At 32.1% G+C, this 15,026-nt stretch overlaps 2 protein-coding genes and 1 pseudogene across 4 annotated transcripts; 2 read left to right on the top strand and 1 right to left on the bottom strand.

The window, feature by feature from the left end:
* Nucleotides 1-879: 879 nt before the first annotated feature.
* On the top strand, nt 880-7,005 carry LOC130818443 (7-deoxyloganetic acid glucosyltransferase-like; annotated as a pseudogene).
* Nucleotides 7,006-7,844: 839 nt separating this feature from the next.
* LOC130817713 (calcium-dependent protein kinase SK5-like) lies at nt 7,845-11,535 on the top strand. 2 transcript variants are annotated; one of them, XM_057683567.1, is made up of 7 exons: nt 7,845-8,628; nt 9,436-9,589; nt 9,678-9,853; nt 9,971-10,086; nt 10,374-10,541; nt 10,632-10,856; nt 11,213-11,535. In XM_057683567.1, exons 1-7 carry the CDS (start codon nt 8,079-8,081, stop codon nt 11,357-11,359), a joined length of 1,536 nt encoding a protein of 511 aa, XP_057539550.1. In that variant the 5' UTR covers nt 7,845-8,078; the 3' UTR covers nt 11,360-11,535. The 2 variants fall into 2 exon arrangements, with proteins under 2 accessions (XP_057539550.1, XP_057539549.1); XM_057683566.1 differs by having other exon boundaries at nt 7,846-8,628; nt 9,436-9,579; nt 9,701-9,853; nt 11,213-11,532.
* A 104-nt stretch (nt 11,536-11,639) lies between these two features.
* Nucleotides 11,640-14,209, bottom strand: LOC130817714 (uncharacterized). 2 transcript variants are annotated; one of them, XM_057683568.1, is made up of 4 exons: nt 13,988-14,209; nt 13,156-13,514; nt 12,714-12,857; nt 11,640-11,964 (listed from the first exon to the last, which is right to left on the bottom strand). In XM_057683568.1, the coding sequence occupies exons 2-4, from the start codon at nt 13,330-13,332 to the stop codon at nt 11,821-11,823; spliced, it is 465 nt and encodes a 154-aa protein (XP_057539551.1). In that variant the 5' UTR covers nt 13,333-13,514; nt 13,988-14,209; the 3' UTR covers nt 11,640-11,820. The 2 variants fall into 2 exon arrangements, with proteins under 2 accessions (XP_057539551.1, XP_057539552.1); XM_057683569.1 differs by having other exon boundaries at nt 13,156-13,371.
* Nucleotides 14,210-15,026: the final 817 nt, after the last annotated feature.

Below are 15,026 nucleotides of genomic sequence, written 5' to 3'. Positions count from 1 at the left end.
AGAACATTGACAAATAAAATTATTTTAGTAGATGATATTTGATTTATCTACTTGAGAATCTGATTTTTTTAAAATTTTAGCTAAATAGGTAAAGTATTTATGTAATTTATTGTAGCAGTTCTATATACATAACCTAGAATTTAATAAAAGTGATGTATTCGATAAATCATACATACTTATAAAAATACTAAAAAATGACAAATGTCATTTTTAAAGAGTCTTAACAAATAAAATTATTTTATTGGATGATATTTAATTTACCCAATTTAGAATTGATTTTTAAATTGTAGCTAAATAAGTAAAGTATTGATATAATTTATTATAGCAATTCTATATACATTACCTAGAATTTAATAAAAATGATTGTGAACTTTCATTGATTTTCCTACAATAATAGGAACTTTTGATTAACCTTAAATAATACCAATTTTGAGGTATATTTTCCCATAGCATTCAAATTCACATGCAACCAGTAAAATAGGTGATTCTTTCCTAAAACAGGATAAATTAAATTTAAATAAAAATAATATCAACTCCCTTCTTTAATCTCCACCAGTGCACCACCCCCTCCCCTTCTCCCTCCCCCTGCGACGGCAGCCCCCCACCCAACGAGACCTAGTACTCTATATCTGCAACACCAATTTAATAGTGGTGGTCGAATTTGGTGGTAAAAAGGTAGATTAAAGATTATATTGGTTCGAATTTGAGATGGTTATGATGGTGATTCGTATTTAGGGTGGGTAGTTATGGTGGTTGTTTGTTGGGGTCGCGTTAGGGAAAAAGAGGTAAGGGAGGCCGCACAGGGCACTGTTCAGGGAAGGTTGATTGGGGGTGGTGGAGTGGAGGGAAGGCTTAGATGGTGGTTGTGAGTAAAGGGGGATGGGGGCTACGCAAGGGATGAGGGAGTTGGTTTTGGTGGTGGGCTTTGATGAAGGTGGTAGTGGCTGAAAGTGGATGGGAAATGGGAGTGACAGAGAGTGAGGAATGGTGGTACCGGTAGAGGATGCGGGCTGGGGGTTAGGAAGGGGATAGGGAAGGGGTATGGTGAGGAATTCATTTTCTTCACTTTTTTTTTATTTTTTATTTTATTTTTTGTATTTTCTTTTTTTGGGCAACTTAACATATAATTGTAGGTCAACAACAAGTTAAGAATGCTCTAGGGAAATACATATCAAAGTTGGTAATGTTGAGGGTAAATCGAAAGTTCCTATTATTGAAGGAAAAATCAGTGAAAGTTTGTATTATTCACGGTAATTTTTTCTATAATATTTGCTTTATAAGAGTCATATGTTTGATAAATTTAATCACCATAATATAATACTAAACTCGCATTAAGTTTTGAAGCTATACTTTTATTTATTTTATACTTAGAAATTCGTGCATTGCATGAGTTCCTATACTAGTAAGTATGATATTCAATTTTAGTAGTTTTTATATACTCTTCAAATACTATTGTATCAAATATTACTCCCTCTTATCCATCTTAAGTGTCCCATTTATTTTTGTGATATCGTTCATCTATTACTCTTAAATTATATTTTATTATTAATTTTATAAGTTAAAACATAGTAAAACGTGATTTTATTTTATTCGTTTTAAAGTAAAGTTTATTGATATCAACTTTTTATAATTTTTGGATATACATAATTAAATATATTAAGAATTATATAAGTGTATTAAATAAAATGTATAAAGTATATGAGACACTTAAAGTAAATAGGTTGGAGTACATTTTAATATTAAAAATTAAATTTGATAATTATAATATATATAATCATGAAAACTTTAAAAATATCGTGATTATACGAGTTTCTAAACTAATAAAAATAATTATAATTATTGTCAGCTTTTCTATCACGCCAAGTACTTTTATTGTTAGAAGCCATTTTTGGGATAAACACGCAAAGGTGCTCATGCAGAAATGCATAGTGCCTCTAAATCAAGGGCATCGTATATTATCTTTTACTCCCTCCGTCCTTTTTGATCTTCCACATTATTATAACGGGTAGTTTTAAAAGTTCTTCCACTTTAAAATACTTTCTATTTTTAAAAAGTTTTTATCTCACTTTTACCCCTTAAAATCCCCTTTTCCTTTAATGTACCCATTTTCTTTTATTTATAATTATTTTCTCTCTCATACTTCCAATACAATCATTACTTCACACTACTATTTAATTAAAATAATACCCACTACAACCTCATACTTCCAATACACTCATTACTTTCCACTATTATATAATTAAAATAATACCCACTACCACCAAAGATTCTCTTTTTCTTAATCTTTGTGAAATACCCAAATAGGAAGAACAAATAGGAACGGAGGGAGTACTGATTTCGCTTTATCACAAACTGTTTTGTATTTTTTATTTTAGACTATTTTATTTGTTAAAAAATTTTTCTATGTATATCATAAAATTTAGACATAATTGACCTAATTTATCCCCATTTTAATATATTGTTAATGTTTATGACCATTACATATTTTGCCTAAATTTTAAAATTTTTATAATATTTATGATACTTACATATTTCCCACTAACTTTTTTTAATATATTTTTAATGATTGCGATCGTCATATTTATTTCGTTAATTTTCTTTTAATATGTTTTAATACTTATGATCTCCATTTCTTCTCAATTAAATTTATTATTGAATATAAAAGAATATTCTTTTGGAACAACTTTGAACGGTGGGAGTATCATTTTATATTTATTTTTCTTTAATTTAATTGATTTTTTTTAAAGTATAGTTCATAACTAATGATGATGAAAGGACTAATAAAATTGTGAAAATGGCTGGTTGTTTCCAAGCATAAAAACATGTAATGCTCAAATTAAGCATAGATAAAGTGCTTAATTAAGGTATCAAAATCAAGCCAACGTGTTTACTGTTATAGCCTGGCATGTTTTGCCTTTGAAGAAGTAAGATTGAAGCATAATATTTGTGAAGCAAATGACAAAATATAACGTGGCCCATGTCTTATAAACCAATACATCATGCCTACTAAAATAACTTGTGTAAAGCGATAAACTTATTATTATTATTATTATTATTATTATTATTATTATTATTATAGAGGTAGTAGGCTTATATAAGTTTTAATAATAAGCATAACAACATTAGAAATTCAAAGAATACTATCGTTAGATTATATCTCATCCCAACAATTTAATGAGGCCCAACGAGCTAACTTATAAGTATTAAGAATATATTAATATATTAGTTGCAATCTTTTTTTCTAAGTTCTTGATTATTTTTATTTAATAATTTATTTCTCTTTAATAAAAATTTTAGGTTTAAATTATTAGTTTTCGAAAAGGAATTTATATTGAATTTTATTTTTTTCTCGATATAATAATATTATTGTATTTTAGCTAAATCAACTATACCAACTTAATCTAATGTTTTCTTATTCTATTTTATTATTTAAGATTTTTTAAGAAAATAAAAATAAATGAAAGATCATTTATAAGTTGGAATATTTTAAAATGTATATGATTGATGTTTAAGTTAATGACACTTAGTAAAAATGTCAAAACGAACTGAAGACTAAAATGTAATATCAGTCAATGAGCGAAGTTTAATGATGAATTTAACATAAAAATGAATCACGATACTACAGAAAGCACCTTGAATATTATTTATCGTGATGTACATATTTTTGCATATTACTTATTTCAATGCACATATTTCTATACTTGTATTATTGTTGTAAATTTTTATACTCGACTTAGTAGCTGATCTTTTTTCACTAGTTGTTCCCTTATTTTGGGGAGCAGATGACTTTTAAGAAGCTAATGTATCTTCTATGTGATATTAGGCTATAGGATCTATGTAATTTATATATTAGGTAGTAGTAACTATAATAATGTATTAAAGTAAGATGTGATATGTAAAATTATATTTTAATGTTTTAAGTTTTTTTTTGTAAATACTGTTTTTCCGCAAGAATAACGGCTCGGCCAATTACTAGACTTTCATTTTTTGCATTATTTACTATCGTATTATATTAAACCTCAATTTAGGAAAGATTGGCCCCTTACAGGTATTGCATTTTCAGACTTGATTTCTTTCTCTTGTACCAAATGCGCCATGTTACATACAACAATATGAAATTCCAAATCTTCTTAAGTTTTCTCAACCTTGCAAGTCCGATCCATGAAGTACGAATATATCGCACATCTCATATTAAACTCCTTTAATTCCCAACCATTGCATATCATTATCCATAGTTTCCATGTGAAGTTGAGAGTGAAAAGTATATATATATATATAGTTTCCATGTGAAGTTGAGAGTGAAAAGGATATATATATACATATATATATATATATATCTATATATATATATATATATATATATATATATATATATATATAACATATATATATATCTATATACATATATATATATATATATAACATATATATATATATATATATATATATACATATATATATATATATATATATATATATATATACATATATATATATATGTATATATATATACATATATATATATATGTATATATATATACATATATATATATATGTATATATATATACATATATATATATATGTATATATATATACATATATATATATATATATATATATATATATATATATATATATATATATATATATATATATATATATATATATATATATATAACTATTTCCTTTTCAAGATTACAAAAAGGACACAATGGTTGTGTGTGGTCTAAAATACCAATATGTTTAAGGAACTCACCTGCAATTAATTTGTTAAGCATTGCAAGTCATAGAATTAGTTGTACCTTAGGTTATACATGGGATGTTGGCTTCATTGATCTTTTATTGTAGGCTTTTAGTAGAGAAAGATCCATTTAATGAGCATTTTCAAACCACACTATCTTGCCTAGCTCATCTAGGGGTGTTTGATAAGATCAAAGCCCTTGAACCATTTTCATCTCCCTTTCCCCAATCATAAAGGGTTCTTCTCCATTCCAATTTCCACTCCCATACTTCCCTAATCCATACTGTTATAAATGGTATGTGTGACTTGAGTGCACAAGTTAAAGTGTGTAATCATGGGTGTGACTCTTGGTTTTGTGGAATGCAAATGGATGTAATTATGTGGAGAGTATTCATGATGAATTATGGGTGTTAATGAAGATTAATGAAGAAGAAGAAGGGACTTGATTTATGGTAGCTCGATCAGAATTCTGACAGAAGGATCAGAAAGGTCGCTCGACCTACCCGCTCGACCGAGCGAGTCATTTTGGTAGGTCGAGCGGTCAGACAGAATGCTCCAGAATGCTGCTGATTCTCGCTCGACCGAGCGAGCTCCCTGTTTCGATCGATCGGATCCTCTGATATGCATGGGATGCTGTTTTTCGACCTTTCAAGTTCTTAGAGTTATTTCATATTATTCATTACTCAATATTAACTATGTAATCAAGTGAGCTATTGATATTCTAGTATCTAGTACTATATATAGGGCTCTCATACTCACAAATCAAACACATCAAACACAACCCCTAAGCCAAACACATAACCTTTGTTTTTATCTCTTACTCAATTGTAATTCTTTATTTAAAAGTGTTGTTTATACTCATTTTTGATATAATATAAACAGAAACTACACACCACGGAGGACGTAGCCATCATTGGGTGAACCTCCTTAAATCCTTGTGTCCTTTTGATTAGCTTACATTGTCAAACGTTGTTTTGTTCATTGTTGTTTGTATTGTTCTTAGCATCGTAACGGTTTTTGGCAAGCGTTTTCACATACACCACACTCTTGTATTTACTTATGCTATTGTGTTGATATTTGAAATAGTCCTAGGAATATTTCTTTTAGTGGTTTTGAATTGCACCACGAATCATTCCAAAATTGAGTTGTGTCTCTTTGGCCTGCATTATTAATCATTCCCTTAAGCGAAAATCTTAACCTCCTTATATCTTCATCATTTGAGGCTGTAGTAGCCTACAATCCATATTTTGAATTTCTAAAACTCTTCCAAGATTCTTTGAGACCCTTAATATTATGCATAACAATTGATTTCCAAAAGCTATTGCTTTATGATCTTTGTTTTTGTTCCTTGAATTGCATAGCTAATGAGCAAATGGATGAACTAGTGAAGAATTTACCTGGAATGAGTAGTTTCCTTCGTTACCGCAACCTTCCTAGCTTCTGCTGAGACCAAGACATGGCTTCTTGTAGCGACCTCGAGCAATTTTCACAGAAGAGGTGCAGAGAAGCAAAAACGCTCATTCGATGATTCTGAATACATTTGAGGATCTAGAGAAGCTCATCCACTCTTTTTTAGATCACAGTTCTCAAGGGTTTACTCCATTGGGCCAGTACATGCACACCTAAAGTACAGACTGAGCAATGAAAAGGTAGATAAAAGCTGCAAATCATGACTGGATCAAAAGCCAGCCAAATCTGTTGTCTTTGTAAGTTTAGGCAGGACTAGTGCAGAACAATCAGAGTTTCCTATGGGTGGTACGGCCAGATTTCGTAGTGGGAAGTGGACTTGATGATTCCTCTTCAGAGAAAGTTGTGGAGGGGAGTAAGAAAAGAGGGTACATAGAGAAATGGGCCCCACAAGACGAAGTCTTGAATCATCCAGCAGTTGGTGGGTTCTTAACTCACAGTGGGTGGAACTCAACACTAGAAAGCATAATAGCTGGGGTGCCAATGCTTTGTTGGCCTTACTTTGCAGAGCAACAAGTGAACAGTCGATATGTAAGTGAAATTTGGAGAGTTGGGCTGGACATGAAGCATACATGCGACAGAATAACAGTCAAGAGGATGATCAATGAATTGATGGATGGAAGCAAGGATAAACTTAGAAGATCCAGGGATAAAATATCACACCAAGCGAAGGAGGCTCCTCACACACTAATCTTAACAATCTAATCGATGACATAAAAGCACTCTCCGAAAAAGTCAAGCTTTGAAATCCAAGAACAGGAAACAAAGAAGTAGATAATTATCAATTGTCCTTTAAGACAAGACCACATAGAAGTATATGAATCAATAGTTATAATCAGATTATGACGATTTAAAACAACAAGTTAGAAGCTTATGCTTGTTTTTTTATTCTTTGACTTGGTTTAAGTCAAATATTGAGTTTGATCTCATGTTTGATGACCTTAAAAATTTATTATTTCATATATTTTAGTAAATTTAACTTTTAAGTTGAGTGTTCCTTGAGTTAATTCACACCCTAGTAAGTTGATTTGAGTATTCCTTACTTACATATCCCGATAATTCAAGTGAGTATTTCTTGATTATCTTACGAAAGTTCTTTGACCTTTGTCCCACAGATTATACATCATATATGATCCTACAATTCGATCCTAGCTCCTCAACAATCCTACATAAAATCTCAATTCTAACAATCCTTAACACCAAATTTATTACACTAAAAAAACTCCACGTACTCCCTTAAAAACAACCCCAAACCAATATAAGGTTATTTCACTCGCACATGGATATAAAGTAAAACTAGTAATGTAATCCATCATGTTCATAGCAGCAAGCCAACAAGTTTATAGGGCACGTGATGACTTGGATAAAAAAAATACACGAAAAAAGAGTTCATGAAGACACAGTTCATGTTCTTTTTAGTTATTAGCACGCTTTTGAATGTGAATTGAAAATTCTCAACTCAAATTTTAATATTACTTGAAAATTGAGACCCATACCAAATTGTTATGTTTAATTCATAATATATTCATTCAGATTGTATTTTTTCTAATAAAATATATGTTACCCCACATGAAATTTCTGACCTACCCTCACAACTTGCTTGCCTTAACTACAAGGATCTAAATCCACTTATAACAATATAGAATCAACTATATAAATCGTGAAAAACAGTCACTAATAAAGATTATTCAACCCGGTTCAATACAAATAATATTTAATAGCAATCTAAACTAACCAAATCAATTCTATTCTAATAACTAATCATCATCTACACATAAAAATCTCCAAAGTCCAACCTGTAAAATATCTCTTCAATCTTCAATTTCTGGGTTTTTGATCCAATTTCAAACAGACTAGACCATCAGCACCATGACATTCAACAAAGCCAGCTCAGTGAGATTCTCAAAACCCACATCAGTTCTGCCTTATGAAACCCAAAACATCACTAATCTTTACACCTTAAGCAAAAAGCTTGGCCAAGGTCAATATGGAACCACATACTTGTGCACAGAAAACTCTACAGGCAAAAAATATGCTTGCAAATCAATACCCAAAAGGAAGCTTTTGTGTAGGGAAGATTGTGATGATGTATGGAGGGAGATTCAGATAATGCATCATTTAGCCGAGAACCCGAATGTTGTAACCATAAAAGGAACTTATGAGGATTCCCTTCATGTTCATCTGGTGATGGAGTTGTGTGAAGGTGGAGAGCTTTTCGATCGAATCGTAGCCAAAGGGCTCTATAGTGAAAGAGAAGCGGCTCGGTTAATAAAGACTATTGTAGGTGTTGTTGAAGCTTGTCATTCATTGGGGGTAATTCATAGAGATCTCAAACCTGAAAACTTCTTGTTTGAGAGTACTGCAGAGGATTCTCCTCTGAAAGCTACAGATTTCGGTCTTTCTGTGTTTTATCAGCCAGGTGATTTACAGTTGACTCTTGCATTTTTACCTGCTTGCTCTCCTTTCTTCTATTTCTCTGTAGAATTTTGAAATGAGAGTTAAATCAAACATTTGTTTCCACAAAATAGAAGTATATGCTGTATCAAAAGTAACTGAGGGAAATGAAAATGCAGGTAAATAAAGCATATGTTAGTTTATTTAAGCTTTTGAATTTTAAAACCTTTTTTGATATTGAATTTAATGACTTAAGAAGACACAATGGCACAATTCAATCTGTAACCCTCTTTTTACCAGAATGAACTAACTTCATAAAGATATCATAGATCTAGCATTAGTTCAACTATGTTAAAGACATATTCTTGAGTTTTGCAACTCAAAGGCAAAAATTTTGAACATTTCAAAATGGGAAAAAATATCAATTTAAAAAATTTATAAATTCAAAAAATTAGTTTAAAAAAAGCATCGTGCACTCATGTTATCCTACAGAATACATTTGTTCGCATTAATAAAACCTATGCTGTCAGAAAGCATGTTGCACAGAACTTGCACTACGGATAGAGTATTGTGTTTTGTTTTCATAAAGATATCATCATCATCATCATTATCATCATCATCATACCTAGTCTATCCCACTCATTGGAAATCTGCAAAATTTATTTTTATATTGTATTCATTTTTTCTGGACTAGTAAGGATACTGAATTTCTGTTACCAATAAATAAACCATCTGAAGTATCACAGTAACCATGCAAAGTACCACCGCAAAAAGTACTGCTTTTTCACCCAAGCCAACAAAAACTATATTCGTGCTCGTTTTTGTTATGCAGGAGATACCTTCAGTGATGTGGTTGGGAGTCCATTCTACGTTGCACCAGAAGTACTGAACAAGCTTTATGGCCCAGAAGCTGATGTTTGGAGTGTGGGTGTTATATTGTACATCTTACTTAGTGGAGTTCCTCCTTTTTGGGCAGGTAAATTAAGGCCTGAAATGCAGTGCAAGCTTCAGGATTGCAGCAACTGCAAGTTTTTCAGTGTTCTGGTTGGCTTATAGAAGTACTTCTGACAGAAGCTTTTCTGCTTGTGTATTTTCAGAAACTGATGCAGGAATATTCAGGCAGATACTGCAAGGAAAGATCGATTTTGAGACACTACCATGGCCAAGCATCTCTGGGGGTGCTAAAGATTTAATAAGAAAGATGCTTGTCAAAGATCCCAAGAAAAGACTGACAGCATATCAAGTGCTTAGTAAGACTTGACATCTCACTTTCCTTCCGGGCTTGCCCTGTCAATTTCCTCTTCCTACGATTTGTTAACAAATCTTTCATGGCAAGGGCATCTGAATAATAAAGGTTTTTTTAACAGGTCATCCATGGATTGTCGATGACACAAATGTACCTGACAAGCCTCTTGATTCAGCTGTTTTATCGCGCCTCAAGCAGTTTTCCGCCATGAACAAGATTAAGAAGATGGCCTGTCGAGTAAAGATTAATTTGTACCATTTCAAGATGCATAATATGAGACTCTAGGCCGAAAAATAAGTACCGGTTTGCATTTGAGGATTTAGGGAGTTAGTTCAAATTTGAAGTGTAATAAAGTGTCATAGTCTCGCAAATCCTACATATCACTGCTAAACACAGACTACATATTATAATTACAAGAACAAACCCAATGCTAGGAGTAAAATAAGAACATAAAATAAGTCAATTCTATGCAAGCACTACTATTAGCATGATCTTCCAGTTGATAAACTACATTTCTTTTGCAGGTCATAGCTGAGAGACTTTCTGAAGAAGAAATTGGTGGTTTGAAGGAGCTATTCAGAAAGATAGACAAGGACCAAAGTGGAAGTATAACATTTGATGAGTTGAGAAATGGCCTGCGACGGGTTGATTCAAAGATAAAGGAATCTGAAATTGAGGATCTCATGCATGCAGTAAGAGAAGTCGTCCTAATAAGCAAGCATGAACAATACTGATGATTCTATCTTAAAATTCTAACTCAAGGATGCTTTACCTGTTGGTAGGCCGATGTGGATGAAAATGGAACCATAGACTATGGAGAATTCGTAGCTGCTACCCTGCACTTAAACAAATTGGAGAGAGAGGAGAACTTGGCATCTGCATTTGCGTATTTTGACAAAGATGGCAGCGGCTATATAACCATTGACGAGCTCCAGCTAGCCTGCAAAGAACTCGGACTCAGTGATCACCACCTGGACGAAATGATCAAGGAGGTCGACCAAGATCATGTAAGTACTTTTCAAATGATGAACAATATTTTCATACTTTTTTCTAAATCAGATAAGCGCTAGCTAAGTTCAAAGTACAACTACAATAAAATTCCATAAAGATCAATCAAGATAGATAAAGGCTATCAAAGTTCAAAATACAACTAATATAAGCTCCCATAAGGGTCAATCAGGACAAAGTAAAACTGAATTAAATTTTAATAAGTGTCAATAATTTCAAGTAGGGATTAAAGAGTTTTGCGATAAGAACCTAACCCAGAAAAAAAAAATACTCTAGAAAATATTATAGGGTGCACAAATATTTACGTCCTCAGATAGTTTTCTTATAGTCTTAATATGTGAATGTTATGTTTCAGGATGGTCAAATAGATTATGGAGAATTTGTTACCATGATGAGAAAGGGAAACAGAGGTGGCGGAAGGAGAACAATGAGAAGCATTATAAATTGGGAGGATGCAGTTGAATCTCTGGAGATGTCCTCTATAGAAGCTAAATGCCATTAGAATTTTCTAATTAATCTTTTCATTTAAGAATATTGACAAAAACTAGCTCAAGAGCCGTTCAATCTACTGAAGATCTGATTTTTGCAGTTTGTTACTTATATATTACCCATTTTTATTGCTGTACTGAACCAGATAAGATATGGAATCTGAAAGCCTCTTTGTGATACTTCCATTTAAACAACAGCAACAGTTTGAATTCTGAACTCTGAACCATTGATTGCTTAGATACACAAAACTATTGCACGAAAAACTGAAAAAGAAACTCAAACAGAATCGAAAATGAATGTAAACTTCACATACATATATTTGTCACGTCAATCTTACACAGTATAAACAGACAAGCATTTCTGGGCATCATACTGAATAATCTTAAATATAAATACCGTACACAATTGATATTTGTTTCGGTTACAGTGTAATAAGAAACTAATGAACCTAGAACACTACTTTTGAACGCAATTCTAGAGTTTGCTGGATATTGGAAGGTACTTGGTGTGACGTCCCTGAGCTATGATCTTTCCACTTCCTTTCTTCCTGAATTCTACACTAACTACCGCAATGGACTTCCCAACACGTAGAGCCTTAGCTTCAATGTCAATCTCCTCCTGTACAATCAAACTTGTACGGTGATGATTTAGTGTACAATCAAAACACTAATATTATGCTCCTATACCAAGATTGTTTCACCAAGATATTGTAATCATATAAAAGACTATTGAAGACATATAAACAAAAACTAACAACCAGACTCTATTTCTTCACCTGAATCCCTCTAAACTTTTCGGAACTGGAGTCTCTGAATCAGAATAAACTTATGCTGAAACAATTTGCTATTTTAAAAAACATATTATGACTTTATTTCTACTTCAAAGAGCAATTTTCTTGACTTATTTTCATTTCTTATAAGCTAAATTCAATTCTAAAAGATTTAATTTTATTCAAAAAAATTTAGTTTATTTGAATTTGCGTGGACGACCATACAGAATCCGTTTAGTTCTAACAAGTTTTGCTCAAAAAATTTACTCTCGCATTTTTTTTACTGGTCAAGTCATAAAAAGATAGGTTCAATCAAGTTCTAATCCATTCTAAAAAAATTAAGTTAATCTTGACTCTAAACTAATAAATTGGCTATGCTAATCATACAAAGCAGCAATGTAAGTATGCAACATTTTTGGGACAATCAATGATAAATAATCCTTACATTTTATAAAATCACCAAATGAATTCATCCATAGCATTATAAGTATGCACCAAACATCCAAAATATTGAAAAGCAAAACAATTTCATCAACAATACAAAACCAACAAAAATTCTTTAATTTCCCAGAAATTCCAAAATTCAGAGATTACATACATTGGCTAATGCAGCATCAAGATAAGAGACGTTAATCTCAACAGAAACACCAGTAGACGGAGCTCCAACAGTGAAGATAACAGCCGATCCAATCAAATCCACCAATGCCGCGATTGCACCTCCGTGCAACGTATTAGCAGTGTTCTACATTTCACTCTCAAAATTCCGGAAATCAAAATGGAATCATAGACCCTAATTTCAAAATTAAATATCGAAAAACCGAATTCCAAAATTAAATTAAAAAATCTAATTTCAAAATTAAATCATAGACTCAATTAAATTTGAAGGATAAACCCTGATTGCAAAATTAGATTATAAACCCTGATTTGAAACCTAAATTATAAACCTAATTTCAAAATTAAACTGTAAAGAAGAATTTCAAAATTAAATCATAAACCATAATTTCAAAACTAGTCAGAAACGAGAAAAGAAAAGCACATACCAGAAGACGTGGAGGGACATTAAAGGAGCAGAGAACACGACCAGATTCGATGTGATCAATATGAACGCCATGGATGATGAAAGGATCGAAGAATCTTAATGGAAGTTCGTGGATTTTAGTGGGTTCGCCATCTTTAGCGGGTTTTTCCAAGTACTTCTTTATCGTCTCAAACTCCATTTTCGTCTGACAATTTTTTATTTGATTACCCGCTCACTCCTGTCCAGGAAGAAGTTTGAGATTTGTTAGTTTGCAACCAGAGCTCCTTGACATTCCGGGACGGGTCAAAGTCTTATCAGAACATGCTGGGCCCGGTTACTGCCAAATATTAACGGGCTGGGATAGGCCGGGCCGATCAAAGCCTATTTGACCAGAGCTCAGTCCGTTAAGAATTTATTTAATCATAATAACAATAACAATAACAATAACAATACTCAATAAAGAAAGATTACTAAGACTAAGTTTACAATGAAAATTAAATCAACCAACATAACAAATCAAGTACAATAAATCAGTTTATAGAGTGTTATAAGCTTTCAAGTGATATATCAATAAGAGTAATCAGTTTACAGAAAAATAAACATTGTCAATTAACATGCCGCAATTTATGACTACCGTCTTCAAATCCATTAAAAAATTGATGCTTTTTAGATAACATAGTTCAATAATTTCCGGAAGCTATAGTTGATGCTTCCCTAACTCTCTAAATGAATCTTTCTATTGAAAGAATTATCATACAAATTACGAATTGAAAAACCGACAATATGCAAAATAAAAAAAAAAAAAAAAAAAAGAGGTTCGAAATCATAACTTGAAAGAAATACGAAAAGCATACCTTCAATGAGATGAATATGAATTCATAATATCCTTCAAAGTCTCGATTAATCGATTGAAATTCGCAAAAGGTGAAAAGTGGGTTTTGCAATATTAGGGTTCTTGGTAGAAAAATTTTGGGTGAAAAATCAAAAACTCTAAAATTAATTTGGTTGAGGACAATAAGCAGAAAAATGGTTAGGAGGAAAAGTAATAAATAAGTAGTATGTGGAAGACTAAATGAGTAAATGGCAGTGTATATGATTAAATTTTTGTATTATAGATTGTTATGTCCCTTATAGGACCCAACCCTTCAATGACCCTTTTAAGACCCTTTATAGTTAAGCCCAATATTAACCCGACCTATTAATGACATGTCTCGTTCATGACTGTTAAAATTGACTCGACCCTTGACCCATTGGGTCGATCCGCCCCGTTGAACACCTCTATTTGCAACATAGCCAACCATCAAATAAAAAATAGTCAGTATCCTAACGAGCATGAAGAATTTAAGAACGCAGATTTAGGGTTTATGAATATTGTTTTTCTTGATCATTTTGAGTAATACAGCCCTTAATTTATACAGGAATTCTGAGAAGCTAAGAAAGGAAATAAGAATAATGATATAATCCTATACATTAATTAAGGAAATAAGAATTGAAAATATTATACATTCCTACACTCCCCCTCAAGTTAGATCGTAGGGTCATAAACGCCTAACTTGCACAGAATGGTGTTGAAAGCTTCTGATGATACAGCTTTAGTGAGAATATCAGCTAGTTGATCTTTCAATCTGATGAAAGGTAGGCTGATGATCTTCTTTTCCAGTTTTTCTTTGATGAAGTGTCTGTCAATCTAAACATGCTTTGTCCGGTCATGCTGGACTGGTTTTTCAGATATGTTGATAGCTGCTTTGTTACATGCTTCTTTCTGCTAGCAGTTTAGTTCATCTAACAACTTTCAAATCCAGAGGATTTCTGTGTTCCCTTTTGCTATTCCTCAGCATTCCGCTCCAGCACTAGATAAGGCTACCACCTTCTACTTCTTACTCTTCCAAGTAA

Source organism: Amaranthus tricolor, chromosome 7 (assembly GCF_026212465.1).
Source record: "Amaranthus tricolor cultivar Red isolate AtriRed21 chromosome 7, ASM2621246v1, whole genome shotgun sequence".
Classification (NCBI taxonomy): Eukaryota; Viridiplantae; Streptophyta; class Magnoliopsida; order Caryophyllales; family Amaranthaceae; genus Amaranthus; species Amaranthus tricolor.
This window is presented reverse-complemented; position numbering and strand designations above follow the sequence as displayed.

Bases quoted from the DNA above. Each gene is read 5' to 3' on its own strand.
- LOC130817714 (XM_057683568.1), bottom strand. From the start codon at position 13,332: ATGGAGTTTGAGACGATAAAGAAGTACTTGGAAAAACCCGCTAAAGAT. The intron at 12,858-13,155 runs GTATGTGCTTTT...AGTGAAATGTAG, and splicing joins ATGTCCCTCCACGTCTTCTG to AACACTGCTAATACGTTGCA. The intron at 11,965-12,713 runs GTATGTAATCTC...TTGATTGTACAG, and splicing joins TTGATGCTGCATTAGCCAAT to GAGGAGATTGACATTGAAGC.
- LOC130817713 (XM_057683567.1), top strand. From the start codon at position 8,079: ATGACATTCAACAAAGCCAGCTCAGTGAGATTCTCAAAACCCACATCA. The intron at 8,629-9,435 runs GTGATTTACAGT...TTTGTTATGCAG, and splicing joins TTCTGTGTTTTATCAGCCAG to GAGATACCTTCAGTGATGTG. The intron at 10,857-11,212 runs GTAAGTACTTTT...GTTATGTTTCAG, and splicing joins AGGAGGTCGACCAAGATCAT to GATGGTCAAATAGATTATGG.